This window comes from Lycorma delicatula, chromosome 3 (assembly GCF_047948215.1).
Source record: "Lycorma delicatula isolate Av1 chromosome 3, ASM4794821v1, whole genome shotgun sequence".
Lineage (NCBI taxonomy): Eukaryota > Metazoa > Arthropoda > Insecta > Hemiptera > Fulgoridae > Lycorma > Lycorma delicatula.
The window spans coordinates 195426977-195449257 of NC_134457.1; the positions used below are offsets into that span (position 1 = coordinate 195426977).

General features: G+C 28.4%; 1 protein-coding gene and 1 non-coding gene across 10 annotated transcripts in view; both read right to left on the reverse strand.

Moving 5' to 3' along the window:
* Positions 1-22281, reverse strand: part of sqd (RNA-binding protein squid) — a 43270-nt gene that overhangs the window by 18655 nt on the left and 2334 nt on the right. For all 9 annotated transcript variants that reach the window (XM_075361289.1, XM_075361293.1, XM_075361291.1 and 6 more), the window contains exons 2-5: positions 13343-13383; positions 10636-10763; positions 9415-9561; positions 5909-6040 (exon numbers count right to left, since the gene is read on the reverse strand). In XM_075361289.1, the coding sequence (XP_075217404.1) occupies positions 5909-6040; positions 9415-9561; positions 10636-10763; positions 13343-13383 (448 nt within the window). The remainder of the gene's footprint in view (positions 1-5908; positions 6041-9414; positions 9562-10635; positions 10764-13342; positions 13384-22281) is intronic.
* On the reverse strand, positions 6123-6195 carry LOC142322500 (small nucleolar RNA snR61/Z1/Z11). Its single transcript, XR_012755896.1, has one exon. It is a non-coding gene; the product is annotated as a small nucleolar RNA snR61/Z1/Z11 (small nucleolar RNA).

Below are 22281 nucleotides of genomic sequence, written 5' to 3' on the forward strand. Positions count from 1 at the left end.
TTTATTACGTTAGCCTGCTGTTCTATCATAGACTAATAAAAAAAATACGATCCTATATGAGCAACTAGTATCTAATGTATATTATTGACTGCTAGTTCACTTTTTTCCATGCTAATCTACTAGACAAGAACTGTCATTTTTGACAATTTTAAAGTTTGATTACTTTTTTTTTGGGGGGGGGGAGAGTCAAAAACACTTTCACGTTATTACCAGAATCAAAATAATATTGCAGGAGGCTTTTTCCAACCTTTTATAGGACAGTTTGTATTAATGTGAAGTTTATTAACACGTATCCCAAAAATCAAGTTTTAAATCATACTGCAGATATTAAATGTCATATTTAATCCAACGCACACTGTACATCCATTTCGTTTAAAACCATTAATTAACATTATCTTTATCGTACTGAACAATTACTATTCTAACACAGTATTCATTTCAGAATCAATTTGTTAGCAAAACAATACAATATGCATTTCAACCTTTTACACGACTGCCCAAAAAGGAGTGTAATTTTTTAGAGTGTGTTTGTTCCACCGTGGCAGCTAAACAGTAATGAAAGGGGTCATCGATGTATGATCCCGAAGTTGAAATCCTTATGTTACGAGGAGTGTCATAGGTTATATAAATATGTACATATATACATTAATTGTAACTAAGGACACAAAAAATCATATATAAGATTCTAAATCAATAATCAATAGAATTTTCAGTATAAATTTATTTGCATCAAAAATAGTCGTTAGCTATGCGACATTGAATGAATGAATGAATTAAAATAGTAAAATTTATTAATTTATAATTGTTATTATTGTTTACAGTTTATAAACATTTAAGAAAAAATATTATTATTTTTTGATGAGCAGTATATGTTTGATCATGTAAGCCTGTACTCATTTGCTGGTATTGGTTCATCTTATTTATGTATTACTAGCTGATCACAGCTCGCTTCACACACCTGACAATCTAGCTAGGGGGCTCTGCTGCCTGGACCCTCATGTTTGAGAATAGGTTTTTTTTTTTTTTTTAAGAAAAGAATATTAGTGCATAAAGAATATTTTCTCAACATTTTGGTGTTTTTATATTTAAAATATGCTCAAGAAGAGAGTATTTAAGATTTAATAACTGTATTTTATAATTATATATGTTTTAACAGGAATATGTTTAACGCTAGCCGTATTGATAATAGGGAGTTGGCTTTTGTGTTTGTATTAGTTGCCATGCAATTAACTCAGCGTCAAATAATGGGCAGGCAGGAGTAGGTTTCGTGATGAAGAAGATAGGGAGGAGAGTGGAGTATTTCAAGACGCATAGTGATAGAATCATTGTATAATAAGGATAAAATCAAAACCTAAACCGACGATTGTTAACATCTATATGCCTACAAGCGCCCATGATGATGATGAGGTAGAGTGTGTATACGAAGAGATTGATGAAGCAATTAAACACGTAAAAGGAGATGAAAATTTAATAATAGCTGGAGATTGGAATGCAAGCATTGGAAAAGGCAAGGAAGGAAATATAGTGGGTGAATACGGGCTGGGCAAAAGGAATGAAAGAGGGGACCGACTTATAGAATTTTGCACGAAGTATAATTTAGTAATTGCCAACACCCAATTTAAAAATCATAATAGAAGAATATACACTTGGAAAAAGCCAGGCGATACTGCAAGGTATCAGATAGATTATATCATGGTTAAGCAAAGATTTAGAAATCAACTCGTTGACTGCAAAACTTACCCTGGAGCAGACATTGATAGCGACCATAATTTGGTGATAATGAAATGTAGATTGGGGTTTAAAAACCTGAAGAAAAGGTGTCAGATGAATCGGTGGAATTTTGAGAAGCTTGAGGAAGAGGAGGTAAAGAAGATTTTTGAGGAGGACATCGCAAGAGGTCTGAGTAAAAAAGATAAGGTAGAAAATGTAGAAGAAGAATGGGAGAATGTTAAAAAGGAAATTCTTAAATCAGCAGAAGCAAACTTAGGCGGAATAAAGAGAACTGGTAGAAAACCTTGGGTTTCAGACGATATATTGCAGCTAATGGATGAACGTAGAAAATATAAGAATGCTAGTGATGAAGAAAGTAAAAGGAACTATCGGAAATTAAGAAATGCTATAAACAGGAAGTGCAAACTGGTGAAAGAAAAGTGTTCAGAAGTGGAAAGAGAAATGAACATTGGTAAAATAGACGGAGCATACAGGAAAGTTAAGGAATATTTTGGGATACATAAATAAAAATCTAATAATGTGTTAAACAAATATGGTACACCAATATATAATACGAAAGGTGAAGTCGATAGATGGGTGAAATATATTGAAGGGTTATACGGAGGAAATGAATTAGAAAATGGTGTTATAGAGGAAGAAGAGGAAGTTGAGGAGGATGAAATGGGAGAAACAATACTGAGATCTGAATTTAAGAGAGCATTAAAAGATTTAAATGGCAGAAAGGCTCCTGGAATAGACGGAATACCTGTAGAATAACTGCGCAGTGCAGGTGAGGAAGCGATTGATAGATTATACAAACTGGTGTGTAATATTTATAAAAAAGGGGAATTTCAGTCAACTTCAAAAAAAAGTGTTATAGTAATGATACCAAAGAAAGCAGGGAAGAAGTATTCTTCACATAAATGTGAAGAATACAGAACAATTAGTTTTAACTAGTCATGCATCAAAAATCATAACTAGAATTCTATACAGAAGAATTGAGAGGAGAGTGGAAGAAGTGTTAGGAGAAGTCCAATTTGGTTTCAGGAAAAGTATAGGGACAAGGGAAGCAATTTTAGGCCTCAGATTAACAGTAGAAGGAAGATTAAAGAAAAACAAACCAACATTCTTGGCGTTTATAGACCTAGAAAATGCATTCGATAACGTAGACTGGAATAAAATGTTCAGCATTTTAAAAAATTAGGGTTCAAATACAGAGATAGAAGAACAATTGCTAACATGTATAGGAACCAAACAGCAACAGTAACAATTGAAGAACATAAGAAAGAAGCCGTAATAAGAAAGGGAGTCCGACAAGAATGTTCCCTATCTCAGTTACTTTTTAATCTTTACATGGATCTAGGAGTTAATGATGTTAAAGAACAATTTAGATTCGGAGTAACAGTACAAGGTGAAAAGATAAAGATGCTACGATTTGCTGATGATATAGTAATTCTAGCCGAGAATAAAAAGGATATAGAAGAAACAATGAACGGCATAGAGGAAGTCCTATGCAAGAACTATCGCATGAAAATAAACAAGAACAAAACAAAAGTAATGAAACGTAGTAGAAATAACAAGGATGGACCACTCAATGTGAAAATAGGAGGAGAAAAGATTATGGAGGTAGAAGAATTTTGTTATTTGGGAGGTAGAATTACTAAAGATGGACGAAGCAGGAGCGATATAAAATGCCGAATAGCACAAGCTAAACGAGCCTTCAGTAAGAAATATAATTTGTTTACATCAAAAATTAATTTAAATTGTTAGGGATGTAGGATGTAGAGGGTATACTGAAATGAAATGACTAGCACTAGATAGGGAATCTTGGAAAGCTGCATCAAACCAGTCAAATGACTGAAAACAAAAAAAAATTAGTTGCCAGTCCCACTACTGCTACTGGCACAAAGCGAACCACATGATGCGCCAGCTGGATGCACGTCAACAACTCTTTCCTCCTAAATAAAGAATCCTTTTTATTGCTAAATATTACTGATATCACTTTCTTTTAATAACAAAATTGATAAATAAATAAAAGTACAAAAATAAAAAAAAGATAATTAAGATTTCCTAATCTTAGATTAATTGACAAAAATCTGCAAGTTAATGGATAATGGACTGTTTCTGGCAGGAGTGTTTCTGGAGGGAACAGTGTGCAGCCACTTGGAGCACCACTATTGATCCACTCTGCATCATAATTTTATTGCTAAATATTTATAATTCCTTCCTTTTATTAATAAAATGAATAAATAAGTAAATACAAATATAAATAATCTATGCTTAGAAATTAGTCTGTAAATTAACTGACAACATACTGCTTCTAGCAAATCGTGAAAGGAGCCATGTGCTGCTGCCTGGCACATCATCATTGATTTGCTTTGCACCCAATTTTATTGCTAAATAAACTAATAATCCCCTTTCTTTCATTATTTTATTACACGACAGCCCAAAAAAGAGTGTAATGTATTTAGGGTGTATCTGTATGTATGAATGTTTGTTCCATCATAGCAACTCAAATGCTGAACAGATTTAGATGTGTGACTCAGCATTGGAATATTTTAGGTCGACTCATAGGCTACATAAATATATGCATGCATATAAATATATAGTAGTGGAGATTTGAACTGAATTAATGTAACTGAACCTCTATCGCTGAGCAAACTGGGTTTGAACTAAATGATTATCAGTCGAATGAATATTGCAAAAATATAATTAAATTTAATTTAGTAAAATATTAATTAAAAAAATTTCTGTTTAAGAATAATGGGCTTTCCACAAAAGACTGTATGAGACTAATGGTGAAATGTTGAGAGCACCCCATGCAAGGCTAGACCAAACATCACCACCTGGCAACAAACAGGATGCCCCTGGGGTGGTTTTGGGAAGTGCAATGAGGCGCTCTTATAATATATCTGCAATCAGTAGTCTTGATTTTCAAAATTCAAATGGGGTTTGTTAGAAAGTTAAAAGCTAATTTTCCCATGTTATCAGGTACACTCTCAATCTAACAGATGACAATTATTCAGTAATGTTCGCAACCAATGTTCTGATTTTCAAAATTCAAACAAGATTATTTGCAAGTGTAATACAAAATCATGATGAAACCAACCCAGAACAAAAGAAGCAATGTTTTTGTCGGCAGTTTTTTATTTTTATTAAACCTATGAAATATTTGGTTATCCAAAATGTAAGAACAAAAATCATTAACTCATCATATATGGAGATAAAAAAATATATAAAAGTAAATTTTTTTAATATTTATAATGGATTTGACAAGAATATGTGTTAAATAAATTTTAAATAAAATAAATACCTAATCAATCACCAAGGCATGCATGTTCAAGTTTAACAACTTTAGTACAGATTTCAAAAAAAATACTATATTTTTAAAATCCCAAAACTATTGTAATAGGAAAACTATAAAACTGGTAAGCCATTTTTCTGCTATTGATACATTTTTGTAAAATGTATAAATGTTCTAAAAGAATAAACCTATTATCTATGACATAACTGTATTTTTTTTCTTATGCTACAAACTCTTGACAGTTGACTGAAAATTACATCGCAATTTACAAACTAGAATATTTGACATTACATGTAATTTCAATAATAAGCAATGAATTTAATACCACTGACTAAAACAACATACACTTCACAAGTGAATAATTAAACTGACAAAAAAAATGCTGCTTAAGAAAACAAGTATAATGAAATTTACTTCATAAATAAATGTTTTATTTTAAACTGTAGATCATGAAACTAATAAGTGTACAGAAAAAACTATTTACACAATATTTACAGTGCAATACACTATTCTTACAGAAAAGCCATATAAGAAAATCTAGGAGACGTTAAGGAAGAAAACGTTAACCTCCTATGTACAGAATTACAAAAGGGAAGGATTTTGATGTTACAAAAATACAATTTTGAATTGAAAACATTACCTGCCCCCATACTAAAATTTTTCCAGACAGAAAACATTAAACTAATATTTATTTAGCTTCATCCATTTTAAAAATCATTTTTAAAAAAATCAAATACTCAAGTATTTGAATTTAACAACAACAACAATCAAAAATGGATAAAAGAGATCAATGCCGCACATTGACAGCATACAAAATTTTAACATTTTATTCTAATTTACTGACTAAATTGTACAATATATTCAAAACTATAAAAAGATTCACCACTTACTTACCTCTTTGCCTTTAATAGATTGTTTAGGCGTTTTTAACAATTCTGTAACGATTTGCTCTGATTCAAATGTGATGAAACAAAAGCCTTTCCTCTGATTCTTTGACTTGTCATATGGCATTTCAACTTCAACAATCTAATAATAATAAAAAAATTGAATTAATCAATTGAAACAAATACTCATAGATATCAATCAAGCCATTCACACTTTAATTAGCCAATCAGTATAAAAATTTTCAACAAAGATTTTTCAGTAGCAGAACTGACAATATAATGTTATCATCATCAGTGGCAACTAACTATATGTAATATAAAAATTTTCAACAAAGGTTTTTCAGTAGCAGAACTAACAATATAATGTTATCATCATCAGTGGCAACTAACTATATGTAATCTAGAAGTAGTATTTGATAAAATGAGTGAACAGATAACAATAAGGAAGGACTAATTAAAAATCTACTTTGAGCATAATTAAAATTTTATCATTAAAATAATCTCCAAAAGATAGATTTACACACGACTGTCAGTATTGCAACTGACACACTGCAATTTTAATTATTGTATATATAGCAAATTTTCAAAATTTCAAATGCACATTTTATAAGACTACTGGTAATGAAAAGATGTTAAAATATTTTACTAATTACAAATTTTTTTTTACTATTATCTTCAAATGACAGATATATTTTCTAAATAACATAAATTCTGTTAATGTAAAGTTTAGCATTAAAAGTTAATTTAAGAGAAGTTTATTTTGTTCATTTAATGATGCTTTGAAAACAATTTATCTGCTCTCACAGTTTTAATTACAAATATAATTAAATTGTACAAAACAAAATCATATTAAACTTGCAAGTGCAATGTTTTAATGATTGTTAATATACAGAAGGTTCCAAAAAAATATGTACTCAGTTTGCTAGTTCACATCTGATGACAAATTTGACTTTACATGACAATTTTTGGCTGAGGGTTCGAAATGACCACCAGCAGCTTCTATACAACGCCCAACTGCACACTGAACTACAGCTGTTAGTGCATCTGGCATAATGGCAGCACATGACTTCTCATAGCTCGATTATGGCAGCACATGACAACTTCTCATAGCTCGATTATTGCTGGTTTTTGTCAACACATCATTCTTGATGGTCCCTCAGAAGTATAAGTCCAGAGGTGTCAAATCAAGAGACCAAGGTGGGTACTCAACAGCACCCACCCAGCGTCCAGGTAGTTTTATCAAGGTACAACATGACATCTTAGTGAGGCGGGAGTCTGTCTTGTTACACATAAAAAATTTCATCACCATTCAATTATAAAACGTATTAGATATCAACAGTAAGTAACTTATAGAAGAAAAAACCCTGTGAAAAGGTAAAAGATTCAAACACAATGGTTCTTAGAGAAGTAATGCATTTAATTCATTTCACTAAATTTTTTTACACATTTATAATTAAAAATGCTTAAATCATGGCACTGAAACATTAATTTCATAATCAACCAATGGATTATAATAATAATAATAGTTCATTTACATAATTTAGGAAATAAGCAAGTATCTATAATTTTCAAAGTTTTTTTTAAAATCAATCGCCAAGAAGAATAACTAAATAAGGTTATGTAATTATAAAAATCAATCTAGAAGTAGAACAGAATAGTGTTATGTATAGCAGTACAATAAAATATACAAGAGTAGATATATATTAACTGAAAATGCAAATTCCTGCAAAAAAATGATTCTTGGAATTAATATGATAAGTTATATTAATTCTTTTTTTGGTGGTTTAAATTTCATTTTAATAGCACAGTGGTCAATATGTTAATGATTTGAATTTCTGAAATATATTTTCCTGATTTGTATGTTGCAATATATGTATGTATGTTGAACTACGAAAGTACACCTGTAGGTATCCACTGTCTTGTAGTTCACATAAAAGCAACTAACTTTTACAGTAATTTCATCCTCAGAACCCTTAAATACCATAATTAGCAGCTCAACAACTTATTTGTGAGATTTTAACCACTAGACCAGTTAGTAAGCTCCAAAATAAATGTCAGAACTATTTATTACATTATTGTACAAAGTATATTTACTAGAAATACATTAATAGGTTTTGGTAGATTAATTACATAAAGACTGGTTTGACTCAGTGAAGGAATAAGAGCCAATCCAGGCCCTCAGATTGATTACAGAAAACAAGTTTGAAGAATAAAGCCACCTCTGCAGCACTGGAAGATCTATAAAAAGCAGAAGGTAGAATGAACTAAATGTTTAAACTTTTAAAGAAAAATGGATTAAAATATAAGGAGAAACGTGTACTAAAAATCAGGCAGCAGTGATAATGGAAAGACAAGGTACAATACAGCATTAAAAAGAAAAATTGAGACTAGTATTAACTATGAATTAAGATTGTTAGAAATACAATTCTAAGGAATGTAGCTCTGTAAGGTAGTTAACAGGAACAGTAGTAAAATCAAGAAAATAAAGTCTTAGATATGTGGTCACAAAAGGGCGATTTTTAGATAGGCTGATAAATTACAAAACTACCACTATGTTAAATAAGCAAGGGAAGAAATTAATAGTAAGAATTTTATAAGACAAGCTAGATTAATAAGACAACCATGTCAGTTAATTTAACCATAGAAGTACAAGGTAAAAAAAAAAACTGGGACAAGAAAAGATTATAAAGGATATAAGAAATATGACATTAAAAGGTAAGCACAGAACAGAAAGGAATAAGAGAATAGCATCATACAGGTCAAAATGATTGGTTTTTTTTACTACATAAGTAAAACCATTCTAAAAGAGATTTTGACACGGCTAACAGGAAAGAAGTGAAAAAGGGTTAATAAATTATTCATATGCTACTGCTACGATATTATCAAAGCTTTTTATTGGTAATGTTAGTTCCCTCAAGACAAATCACAAAAATGGAAGACTATATAAGCAAGGTGTCAAATTCTCAAGTGGATGAATATAACACTTGTAATATACTATACCCACATTTCTATTGCAAATGTCAAACAAACATTTAGGCAACAACAGAAGCTAAAAATATTACAAAAATGATAACTGCAATTCCAAATTTTTATTGGTTAATTAAAGTTTTAGGTTTCAGCTAAAATTACAATGACTTAAAAATAACATAATCAAGAGATTGGTAGAGCTCAATTTCTAAGGAAAATAAAAAGTTCAACTAATCACAAAATTTTACCAGCTAAAATTTGGTTATTTTCTGAAATATTTTTAATAAGAAAACAAAATGTTTTATCAAATTTAAGGGAAGAATTATCATATAGAGATTACAAGTGTACTAGAAAAACCGATACAATTACTACTGCTTGAATATTAATTATAAAATGTAATTTCATTAAAAACTTCACTTCGGGTTAAAATTTAAAAAAAAATAAATTAGGCTGAATACAAACACTAATAAAAATCATAAAGATTTTACACAATAAAAGCTTTATTATAAATTTATTCAATCTCACAAGTAGTAATTTGTTATTACTTACTGTTCCATATTGTGCAAAGTAGTTCTTGATATCGTCATCTGATAATTCAGTTGAAAGTCCACCAACAAATATCTTCCCATGTCTAGCTTTTGCTTTTTTTGGATCGATTTTCTTATTATTAATTACATGGTCACCTGAAGACAAAACCTGTAAAATAAATGGCATCATAATTAATAAAAAAAAAACTTTATTTAATAAATATTAAGTTTAAGATTTTTTTAATTTGTAATCATTTAACCGATGAAAAAATATCATACTTGACAAATTTAAAAGCAACATTCATACTACCTGTTGATACTGTAATTGCCCAGAACTTGCATAAAACAAAAAATTTAATGCCTTCAGCAATACCATCCACTACAATAAATTACTTTTTTTATATAATAAAAACCAGGAAAAATCTTGTAAAACCGCACTACAGTTCATTAAAAGTGTCATTTAATATATTTTTTCAATTGGTAATTAATTACATCTATTTGAATAAATTACTATGTTAAAGGTTTACACTTTCCCATTTGATAAAGGTCAGTAAGTAATTCTTGCCACCCCAATAATGAACTCACAATCTAAGAAAAAAATATAAAGAGAACTGAAAACTAACTAACAGTTTTGACAGACACTTATTCTTACAAATTAAGAAAATTACTTCTCCCTTTAACTTACAAAGGTATATACAAAATCTCAAAACAGCAGGTTTTTTCAACTCTTCTGAATGGTAGTGGGATTGTAATCTGAACCTGCACTCCATAGATGGGTTTGATTACACTGTTTAGTCTACGCAGCACTAAAACCAAACCTTAATTTCTATGTTTTCTACCACAGAAAATATAACAAATTTGTAACCATAGTAAAAAAGTTTAAGAGGAAATTAATGCACTTGACAAATATGCTGCTTCTACAAAGTATTACCTGCTATTAATATGCTATCTAGAAAACACAATTTCATTAAAATGTTTTCAATAAAAGGTTTTATTTGAAAAACTCAAAATGAAAAAACTAATTTAGGGCATTTCTCCATAAACATCTTTTATTTTATAATGCTCTGGGATCAGTTCAAACTTTCCTAACTCTTACAGCAAAGTACACCACACACGTCATTTTATTGATTTTTATATAAAAAATTGTTACACCAAGATATCTAGTGTTAGGGGGACAATTAATAACTAAATGGGGGATTAGTTATTTACCAAACATGTTTTTAAGACAAAAACTAATTCTTACCTTATCAATGGCATCAGACGATTTAAAAACAATAAAAGCAAAACCTCTAGATCTACCAGTATTTGGATCTGTCTTAACATTTATACTTTCAATTTCTCCGTAACTGCCAAAATGGTCCCTCAGTTCCTCTGAAAACAAACATCAAAATTTAACTAAAATAGTAAATAAGTATATAAACCCTAAGCTTTAAAATACTGTATTACAAAAGAACACATTTTAATATTATCAGTAATCCTGATATGACTGGAGACCAGTATGCTAGCCATTAAGCCCTGATTGCACGTATGACTAACCAATCCTAGATCAACTGCTATCAAGTGCTAAATACTAAGGGCCGATACATAACTGCCATGACTTAAAAATTGCCTCTGTCAGCAAATCAACTATTAACCTGGAATGCCACAGGTGTCTTGTCTATCAGCTGCCCCATATTTTATTTTACTGTGGACCCTTTACTAAGTCAACCACTAGTAAGTCAAAAAAGACGTAGCTTAACACAAATTAGAGGTACTAAACAAGAAATGGTTTTTTTTTAACAATTATAAAAGGCAAAGCCCAAATATACTAGGTCTAAAACTCCGATCTGCATTATCCCATGTCACACTCTACAAACAGAGACTGCTTTAGTATATGATAATCTACAAAAGCAGTTCTAGCATCCATTCATGATAGCAGAATTCTGATCAATTTCCCAAGAAACTAGACCCCAGTTAATTACAGTAGACTACAAGCCCCAAATCTGAACTTGCACAAGTTGCTGCTTCACTCAATGATATAATTCACTACATGGTATTACTTAATGCAAAAGCATAAATTACAAAAAACATACATAGGTGACTGAAATTAATATACTCCCCTAACCCAATTTTTTTATAACTGGATGCATTTAGCAGCTTTCTTCCTTATACAGAGAGGCTACCTCAATGAACATATATTTCACTTTTTGATCATTGGATGGTGGGGAGAAACTAAAAAATTACAAATAGTACCAATGATAATTTGATATAAAATTCTGAAGAGCTATATGAGATAAGAATAATGATACAATTAAAACTAAATTCTGATCACCCAACCCAAAATGGTAGCCAACAATGTGTTTGTTTCAGATAGCTAAGATTACAGATATACACTCCCCTTGATTTTTTTTACTAGAGGTATCCCAATTCTCTCTAACTTAGTAACCCCAATTTAGAGTAATTGGTCTTCTGAGTTGGTGGGGGGAATGGGCAGCTCAAAAATATTAATATATATGGTCATGTGATAACCTTGTTTTAAATATCTGCGGGATAAGCAAACCAGTTTCAAAAAAATTAAATTCTGACTAAACAAAAATGGCAACCACAAATGTCATTACATTAATTAAAAATTGATAATATTAAAATCTTATAAATAGGCCTTAAGATGATACTGCCCTAATGTACTTAAAAAAGATTCTTAATACAAATTTCAGAAAAAAGATGATTTAAGTAAATATTTGTAATTCAGTTTCAATAATAAGAATCCTATGTTAATAATAATAAGCATGGTTTAAAATAATTTGTTATAACCATTCAGCAACAGTAATTTTTGAAAGTTTTTTGAAAGTCTCAAGGCAAGAAAAACAGAGGTGAGGGACGATGACAACATGATTGAATTGTGTAAACAAAATGTTATGGTTCAACGGCTGGAAAATAAGGGTATAATTCTATTCAATACAAAGTGTACTCACAAAGACATATCATATATCCTTCTTATTTTGTTAATATTTGCATTTTTTTATTTTTCTTCAATGAACTTGTACTGTATATGTGTGTGAAAGAAAAGAAATTAAATTTTGAAAGATTATACATTCAAATTCCTTTAACTACAGTGAACGTTTTCATTTTCAAACTACAGGATTGTCTAAATATTTTTAAAAATCGCAAGACACTATAAGGAAATGTTACTTACAGATATAAGTCAATGACACAAAAATTAATTTTAACTAAAGAGCTGTTTCTTTAGAAACGCTCATAGGTACAAGTTACAAGAAATTCCAATTAGTTTTAATACACTCCTCCTCGATTATTAATTGCATCCCAACAGTTAATTACAAGTGGTGATCATTGTTATTTATCAGTAAATTCATTCTAAGCACTAAACATATATAATTTTACAAGGAATATTTATTGCTGAAACAAGTATATGCTTTAAAAGCAGAACAAAAATGCTGCAGATATAAAACAAACTATTTCAAATTGCTGCAGATGAAAAAACTTGTACTCTTACAACAATTCTCATTGAATTGTTATTCAAGATTCAACTCAAGATTCAGCATTCAAGTTTGAGTAACTTGTCATAACTCTATCAAACTATATCCACAAACATGACCCTTTAAAAACACCTAGCTTCGAAATTACAATAAAAGGATGCTATTGGGACTTACAGTCAGAACTCATATTTCTTCCAGTACCTTAACAGTAGGAAATAACAGAATCCTTATATTTACAAATACCGATAAATACATAAAAAGTTGTTTCCATTCAAACTCTATAGTCAGTGATGAACTTTAAAGTAAATGAAAGTTTTATTACATGACATCAACCAATATTGTTCCATGCTTGTAATTTTCAGGAAGGTGATACTTTCTGAAATCCTAAGGCACTTTGAGACTTATTTTCACTTAAAATAATTTTGCATAATTAATATTGAATAAACTTTACAATCAAGATAAAAGAATACTACTTACTGTCTGATGTTTCCCAACTGAGTCCACCGACAAACAATTTTCTGTAAAAGCAAAAAGTAAAGTTATTAGTGAAGTCTTTTCTTTAAAAAAATAAATAAATAAAGCTAGTAATATTGCTAATGAATTTAATCTTTTAGCAAAAATTACAGATTTCACTAACATTTTAAAATGTTAATTTACTATTATATATATAAAATGTATCTTTTTCTTTACAGTACATTTAAATGTAAAAATAAAGATTTCAATAGAAAAAATATATCTTCATATAGCACCAAAAATTAATTGTAAATAAGTATTAATATTCAAATAAAAATATCAATCAATCAAAAAGTCAACTCGAACAAAGATCAAACAAAAACAATCTGTAAAGAGCAATAATAATCTGAGTTTATAGCAAAATTAAATATTATGTCAAATTATTATTAAACTACTAATATTAATCAAATAATTATCAGTTACAAATAAATTGATAAAGCACTGAGAATTGAGAAGCTGGATACCAGACAAGATCAACTTTAACCAAACAATGTAAGAATCTAAAATGAAACAAATTATTAAGATAGCAAGAATAATATTACAAGAAAATAATACATTACATGTGAATATATATATATAATACAAAAAGTAGTAAATGTAAACAATGACAAATGTATTGACAATATCTAAAAAAATTTAATTTAGTGGCCAATATGTATAAATGCAAGAATAAATTTCCTGACAAATATTCAATTTAATGTCTAACTTATCGGCTATTTATTTAATGCTTTATTTTAGGCCACATGATAATTATAATTGTAAATTAACAGTAGTGTAGTAGTAGTCTATTTTATATAATTTTCCCAAGGATAAATACCATCGGGAAGTCCAGACGTCTCACCAGCGAACGATCCTCTGTGGTCACCTAAGGAAAGGAATGCAGGTTAGTGCACAGGCAGCTTAATAAATATACAATAACACATTTAAATCATGACTCAATCTCATGGGACTTCAACATCATCATCCTCTGACTGATACTAATGATTGACTGTGAGTAGATTACTGCTTTATTGATTCAATGAATATGTCTTTCAACAACTGCTTTAAAGAAATAGCTTTAATAATGAAATGAAAACACTGCCAAAGAAAATAGAAAAAAAATAAAAATGCCATCTTTTCAGTGGCGATATTAGTACTATAATTAATTTTAACAAATCTGAAATTAGTCTACATAAATAGAGAAAAAAATAATAAATAATTTACATTTTAATTAATCTCAATATCCAATTACAATCTGAACAAATTGTTCTTGGAATGGTTTTTTCATACAATATTCATAATTAGATTTGGGAATTAATTTTAAGATGTTTTCCCATTAAAATCTGTACATAATTTACAAATTTCCATGAAAAAATTACAGAAATAAACACGAAGTCATATATTTTAACTTTTAAACAAGGCAAGCCATGAATGTTTCAACAAAACATTCATTTTTATGAATTTTTTTAATGCCCCTTTCATTCTTAAAACTCGTACAAAAATAAATAAATAAAAAAACCCCAGCAGAACAAATCTTCCATGACATGCTAACTCTTACTTCCCATTATAAGTGTGCTTACTTAAACACAGAAAAAATTTACCAATTTGAATAATTCTTCACTAGAATTATGAACAATTCACATAACAGAGTTGTATATTTTTATTCCGTAACGGTTATTAATAAAAAAAAATTACGAGATTAAACCCCATTAAATCAATCGTCAACCGTAATTAAACATCTTAAAATTAATTCTTTTAAGACAAAAGAAACTCAGTGACCAAAATCTGTTACACCAACGTAAAAACCAAAACCAACACCACCATCATCAGAGCGAGCATTTAAGGTTTAATTTAAATTATGATCAACAAATTACAATTCTAAAAAATAATAATTCTCAAAAAACCAAAATCTTCAAATTACATAATATTGCAGATTACATTGAATCTCTCCCAACTTCAGCAGCAAGTTATCATAGAGCTAAGAAAAAGGAATTAAAAGTGTAATTTTTTTTCTTTAAAAAAAAACAAGGAAAACAATTCATCAAACTTTTTCTTTATTTCAAAATCTATAAAATTCCACAATAGCTAATAAAAATACTTAAAATATAACACAATCTTGAAAAAACCCCAGAATCTGGTCACTGACTACTGAAAATTACAACAGCCATTCCAAAAACAATGAATGGAATTTAAAAAAAAGAAATAGAAACATGTAACTGAGAACAGCTAACAAACTGTATTTATATTCTACCAACTGTTACAATTTAGTCTCAAAAATGAAATTCATAATGATACTATTAATAATTAGTGCCCATGATTCTTTTATTAATCACTTACTTTTAACTTATAAACATTAATTATCACATTATTCTAGTTTTCTTTTCCAAAATTCTACTACAGTACTTACCTGAACCAAGTTGTTCCTCGATTAATACATCATTTAGTCATTTCTGACAATCAGTATTGACATAAAAAAAAATAAGAATTAAGATTTTATTTATGAATATAAATTTTATCACTTGTCCATTTACATACAGGTTAATCAAATATTAAAAAATTCTCACTCTCTACAAGTTCAAATTCATAAACGTAATCTTAATTCAAATTTTCTTTTTATGATGAACATGCAAACATTTTTTTTATTCAATTTTTGTTTTAATTAAATAAACTCTCTCTCATATGTTCAATCTGAAATTCAATTAAAAGACTTAAAAATCTGTTAAATTCACCCATCATAAATTATTATTCACAATATATATCGAGTGAAAAAGTTAAAATAATATTAAAATAATTACTTGACATTTCAAAAAATTTATTTTTGCAATAAAATTTTAAAACATAAAATATACTTTTTCATGAAGCACTTTGTAAATGAATTTAGTGTTTAAAACGTTTACATAAAATTTATTAAAAATTCCTGCGTTTAAATCAAATAACATTAAAATTATTATTTTTTATTTATGAAAGGGTAATACTACAATTTTTTTAACATGTTCATAATTTTTATTTAAATAAAAATCATACTAAACATCCCAATGAATATTCCCTTGTCTTCACAACATCACATCCATATCAATGTATACCCAAGAGATAACATATCTTGTATGGATGCGGTGAAATCCCTAACTTCTCTTCACATCCTCAATCAGTTTGTCTCATTCTCCCATCGGCTGTAACAACTTCAGTTTAATCATAAAATTTTTAACTGAAACAATCATACAGATGAAAACATCTGTAACACAGGAATGGCTTATAAAAAAAACCTCATTTTCACAAATTTCATTTAAAAGATACATTTAATTGTAAACACAATGTATATAATTATTTTAATTCTTAAGAGGATTTTCAAATAGAAAAATTAAATTTTTAAATGTTTGAAATAATGAAGATAAATTGCAATTAACTTTAACAAACACACTTAATTGTGTTTAATGTACAAATTTATAGTTAACTTAAAAATCATAGACAACTTAAGCTGATAAAATAACAGGACCTACTACAAAACCAGATTTTTAGTTATGCAAATAATACAATTTATTCACTATGAATTGTACCACATTTTTAATATATAATTAATACAAGAAAATGGAATGCATATTTTAAGATCATGCAACCATCTGACAAAAACTTCCATGTGATAACACAACCAATCAGTTTTACATAAATAAATGCATTGTATATCTTTACATATACAATACCAGCCTTAAAACAAATGCTTTTAGCAATACTAATAAAATTAGTTGCACTGGTAGAGCATAATTTAGTTTAAGTAGTTAACTAAAATAAACAACCACACTGCTATTATAAGATTAACATTAATTGCAGATTTTTTATAATTTCTACAATATAAAAATAAATCCATCTAATAACAACCATGAGACAGTTTCATATAAGTGGCAAACCCTCAGTTCATTAAGAGTATCACCAGTTTAACATTATATTATTTAAGGCAAAAGTGTGCAGGCAAACAAAGTACTGTACCAATGTTCCTTTATTTTCTATAAACAATACAATCTATAAATTCCTTTTTTAGACAAAACTTTTATCTCGTGGATAGAGCAATATAAAAATTTTCAAATTTTACACTACTGCATGATATAACAATGACAAATTAAGAAATAACAAACTTAAACCTAAATCTACAACTTACATACACCTAATGTATTATATCGAATGTCAGAGTTGCAATTGTGCGATATCTAGGAACCCACATTCTCAAATTTTAGTAATTTGTTAAGTTACAAATTTTAATACGCAATTTAAACAATATAAAACAAAAACATACATGCTATGAAACAAATCTAATCAATTTATTAACTACAATGTACATTTTTAAAAGCTCAAACTTTATTTAATTCCATGAAATAAATTTACTGAAAATTTACCATTTAACACCCATGACAGATTCTAATACGTTAAAATAGTGGGTTTGTGTGTAAGTACCAATGAAAACCTTAGAAATGTAGAGCATGGGGCTAGATTTTTTTAGCATATCATCACAATTCCCCTTTTAACACATTCAGTGCTGCACAGGAAGACAATTCCATTCATCAAGCCTGAAAAGTAGGTCAATGTAAAAAAAAAACTATGATTTGATACATCACCACTCATCCTTACAACATACAACTCAATATGTCAACATTACCCATAATATTGAAGTACCTTTTTCCCCAGTTTAGCAGCTCTGTTCCTGTCATAATTTACAAATTGGTTTTTTGTTTAAAGCAAAATTTTTATAAAAAAAACTATTAGAAAAAGAAAAATAATTACCAAAAAATAAATTCTCAATGCGATTTGTCTTCAATCTATACCAGATAGTGTGAAAACTTTCTATATGGTAATTCTTTTTAGGTTAATTTTTTTGTCTTCAGTCATTTGACTGGTTTGATGCAGCTCTCCAAGATTCCCTATCTAGTGCTAGTTGTTTCATTTCATTTTAGGCTTATAAACTAAAAATACACACACACATGAGATTTGATAAAATATAATTTTAAATTTCCCAGGCTGTGCAAGTCCAACTGTCACAATTTTTTTTCGTTATCTTTATACACTTGTCCCTAATGTTGTGATTACATTAGTACCAATACTGGATGCTTAGTCAAACAAATTGTTTCACACGTGTTATGGTGTGGTCGAAGATTTTTTTAACTTATGGAAAAAGAATGTAACTAAGAATTTCCATTAAATTATACTTTAACAATACAATAAAGTGTAGTAGTGCATTGGAAATGTTTAATGTTGCTTTCAGCAACCCTTTTATGAATAAAACAAGTGTTTACAGATTGTACAAATGTTTCAAAGAGGCAATTGAAGGTGATGAGCGCTCTGGATGTTCCAGCACATCAACAACATAAAAAAAGAAAGAAGTAATTGATTATGAACAATCGCCAAATCACTAACAGCCAGACAATAATTACTATCTGGAAGTTCTAAGCAGTTTGTGTAACGCAATCTAAAGAAAACACCCGGATTTGTGGCAAAGAAATTCATGGCAATTACACCAAGATAATGCATCTGCTCACACTTCATTGCTTGTTCATAAATTTTTGGCAAAAACAAGTTACGATGCCTCCCTCTGTGACATTCATATTTGCCAAGCTGAACGAACCAATTTTGTGAACATTAAAAAGATAAAGAATTGCTGAAGGAGATAAATGCCTTACTGAAAATTGCCAGAGCACTAACACAAATGTATCATATCAACAAAATCAATGTTGATGAATAAATAATTTTTATTAAAAAATTAAAATTCTGTATATATTTTTGATCAAATTTCATATATGGGTGTGTGCGCATTTTAATTTTTTTATATAAACAAATAATTCACAAATCATTAGGAATACAGAAACTGCGAGAAAGAAATCATCATGTTTAAAACCAAAATAAGTTAAAAATTCCAAAAGTATAGATATACCCACAAACTACTTTAACAATAGTATTGAAAATACTTTCAAAGTGACGGCAAAACAAAAACTAACCCAGTCAGCTGCCCAACATAAAATATCAAAACATTTGATACATACGTCAACAGTCCCTTGGCAGAATTCAGTATGACACATAAGTCATTAATGCTAAACAGTGAAAATCTAACTACACTGAACTGCTAATTTCAATACTGTTTTATAAATAAAAACCTGATACATAACTCAATTTTAACACATTCAGTTAAATACTGGCAAATCAAATATTCGGCAATATTTATCATGTTTTACTTCACGTTGATTTACTTTAAAAGTTTAAAATGCTAACAATTTCTACAAATACAATTCTCAGAAAAAAATTTTGAACATCAGTTGCAGGCTTAATAGTAAACTTCCAAATATAAATTTTTGTAATCATCGTTCTGACCTTCACACTTCAATTAGTTTACATGTACCTAAACATATCTTATTTCATATTTCAGTGACTTCCAGTAAGTTTTACTATGTAATTTTGAACCTGTAGAAAATAGAAATGAGTTATTCTAATTCACTCATAAAATTTTGAATTGTTCACAAATTAACGAAAAACAACAATTTCCAAACCACTCAAATCTTTCTACATTACATTCCACTTTCATTTACTATTGTTAATCCATAAATTAAGTTTTAAAATTGAGAAGAGAAAACAAGTCTATAAAAAAAATTCAAGGTAAAAGTTCATTAAATAAAATTGTATAAACTACAAAAAACAAAATTGAATTAATACTTAAAGAAATGCAAAATTAAACAAATCAAATTTTTAATATTACTAACTTATTTTAATCCATCAAAAGACAAAGTAGTACTACTCAAACTTATACAATGAGTCTACATACTAGAATTCAGTTTTTTTTAATAATTATGAAAATTAAGCATATAAATCTTGAAGTGATTATAAGTAAAGTGATTGTTGAAAAAAAATTTAAAAAAAATTATCGTTAATTTTAATATAATTGAACAAGCAATGTAAAAAATAAATAACTACAAAAATAAAAATAAAAACCATCAAAAGCTAAATTACTCAAGATTTAAACTGGGTAACCTTTTTCAGTACCTGTAAATTAACATACTATTTGTAACATCCTAAGAAAGACAAAAATAAAAATACTTGGAAAGAAAACATTGTTCTTTGACAAAGTAAAATTTAATTTTTTTATATTACCTTTTATAATTTGATCACTTTTAATAGCAGTCATTACTAGTAATATAAGTACTTAGTAGTAATATAATAAAATTACCACATTTTTAATATAAAGTGGAAAATTTACAATTAAATCTTGCAGAATTTGCAATTTTTAACATAAAAATTGACCTCAAAAGGAAATATTCCATTTTTTGTAGCAAAATTTAGTCTTTTAGAACATAAATTCATAACTTTAATACTATTCTTTACACTAAAGAATGAATTTCTGTTTCAAAAACCTTTAAATAATATTATTTGTAAATGAAGTACAGAAATCTTGAGATTAACAATAATGAAAACAAAACTTGTATATTGTTCTTATCTGTACAAAAGCGCAGTTTTGAATTTCAACAGAACAAGAAATTTACAGTTGTATGAGAACTTTTTTTGACCTTTTCCATAAGTGGCAACATCTACATTTTTGTTGAAAGTAGTGTAAACACACCTGAGGTATAGGCTGGAATGACATTATTGCTTATTGCCTGCAACACCGCAGTGACTGGCAACAGATTGTCAGAGCAATAACGATTCAGTATTCAATTGATTAGAACATTATAGAGGTTTTCATTAACTTTGTTTTTCACAAATAGGTTTTTAAAAAATTTAACTTTATAAACCAACATACACTATACAAAACTAATCATTAAACAAATGAATGAATCAACTTTAATGGAATAGAATACTACTGTACATATAATTACTGCATGATGGCAATCGTATGACACCACACCGCTATGATATCATTCCATGCCATACCATGTATGGTGCATTTATACTATTCCCAAAAAAAAGCAAATGCCGACACTTAAAAAATCCTTTTTTTGTTAGAGATTCCACACAAGATTTCTTTCGTTTTAATACTTATTAGATTACAACCCAATTGCAAAATTATCAAATAATAGAATAATCAGAAATAAACATGTTACAATAAAGAACATTTTTATGTACTCCTAAACAAAAAAAAAGTACATTATGATAAATAATTAATGTTTTATTAACTAGATGTCACCAAGAAATTTTTAACTGTAAGTTATGTTTTTAGGATATGCTAATTGAAAATTTAATAAACGTTACCGATATTTAATCTCTCAACAAAATTTAAATTTAACTTGCCTTTACATATTTTAAGTTTAAAACTGTGAATACTTATTTACCTGACTAAAACTCTGTTCTCAAAAGCTAACAACACCCCCTAACCAAAGAGATGCATTACTATTATGACATTGCGAGATGTTTTTCTCCATAATCAATTGTAAGAATAAAGGTTAAGACTATTTATATCTTAGAATTGGATTTAAAAGAACAATTTACTTGAAGTAAAAACATAATAAAAATAAAAATTAATATCATAATCGTACAATGCCCCAAGTAAATACAAGAAACACACCCCCACTATAACGTAGCTTTCATACATTAATTTCACCTTACTTTTATATTATTTTGTAATGTGCATGATTTAATATTAACAATTTGCTTATAGTTCATAACTAAATTATGTTTCTAAAAGTCCCTCATGATCAGAATGTAAAGAAAAGAAACCTAAGCATATATTTTCACATTGTTTTTAACTCAACAAAATTCACAAAAACATTCAAACAAGGCAATCAGAAATAAAGATATCAATTATAAACCTGCCCTGAATGTTACACAAACAAAAACAGCAAGTAACAAATTAACTAAGTGTAGACTTGGCAGGGCCAAGTAACAACTTTCATTACATTCATAATTTTATTTAGCCTATGTATGTAGTACTTCATCATTTACAAATAAATTACTTAAAT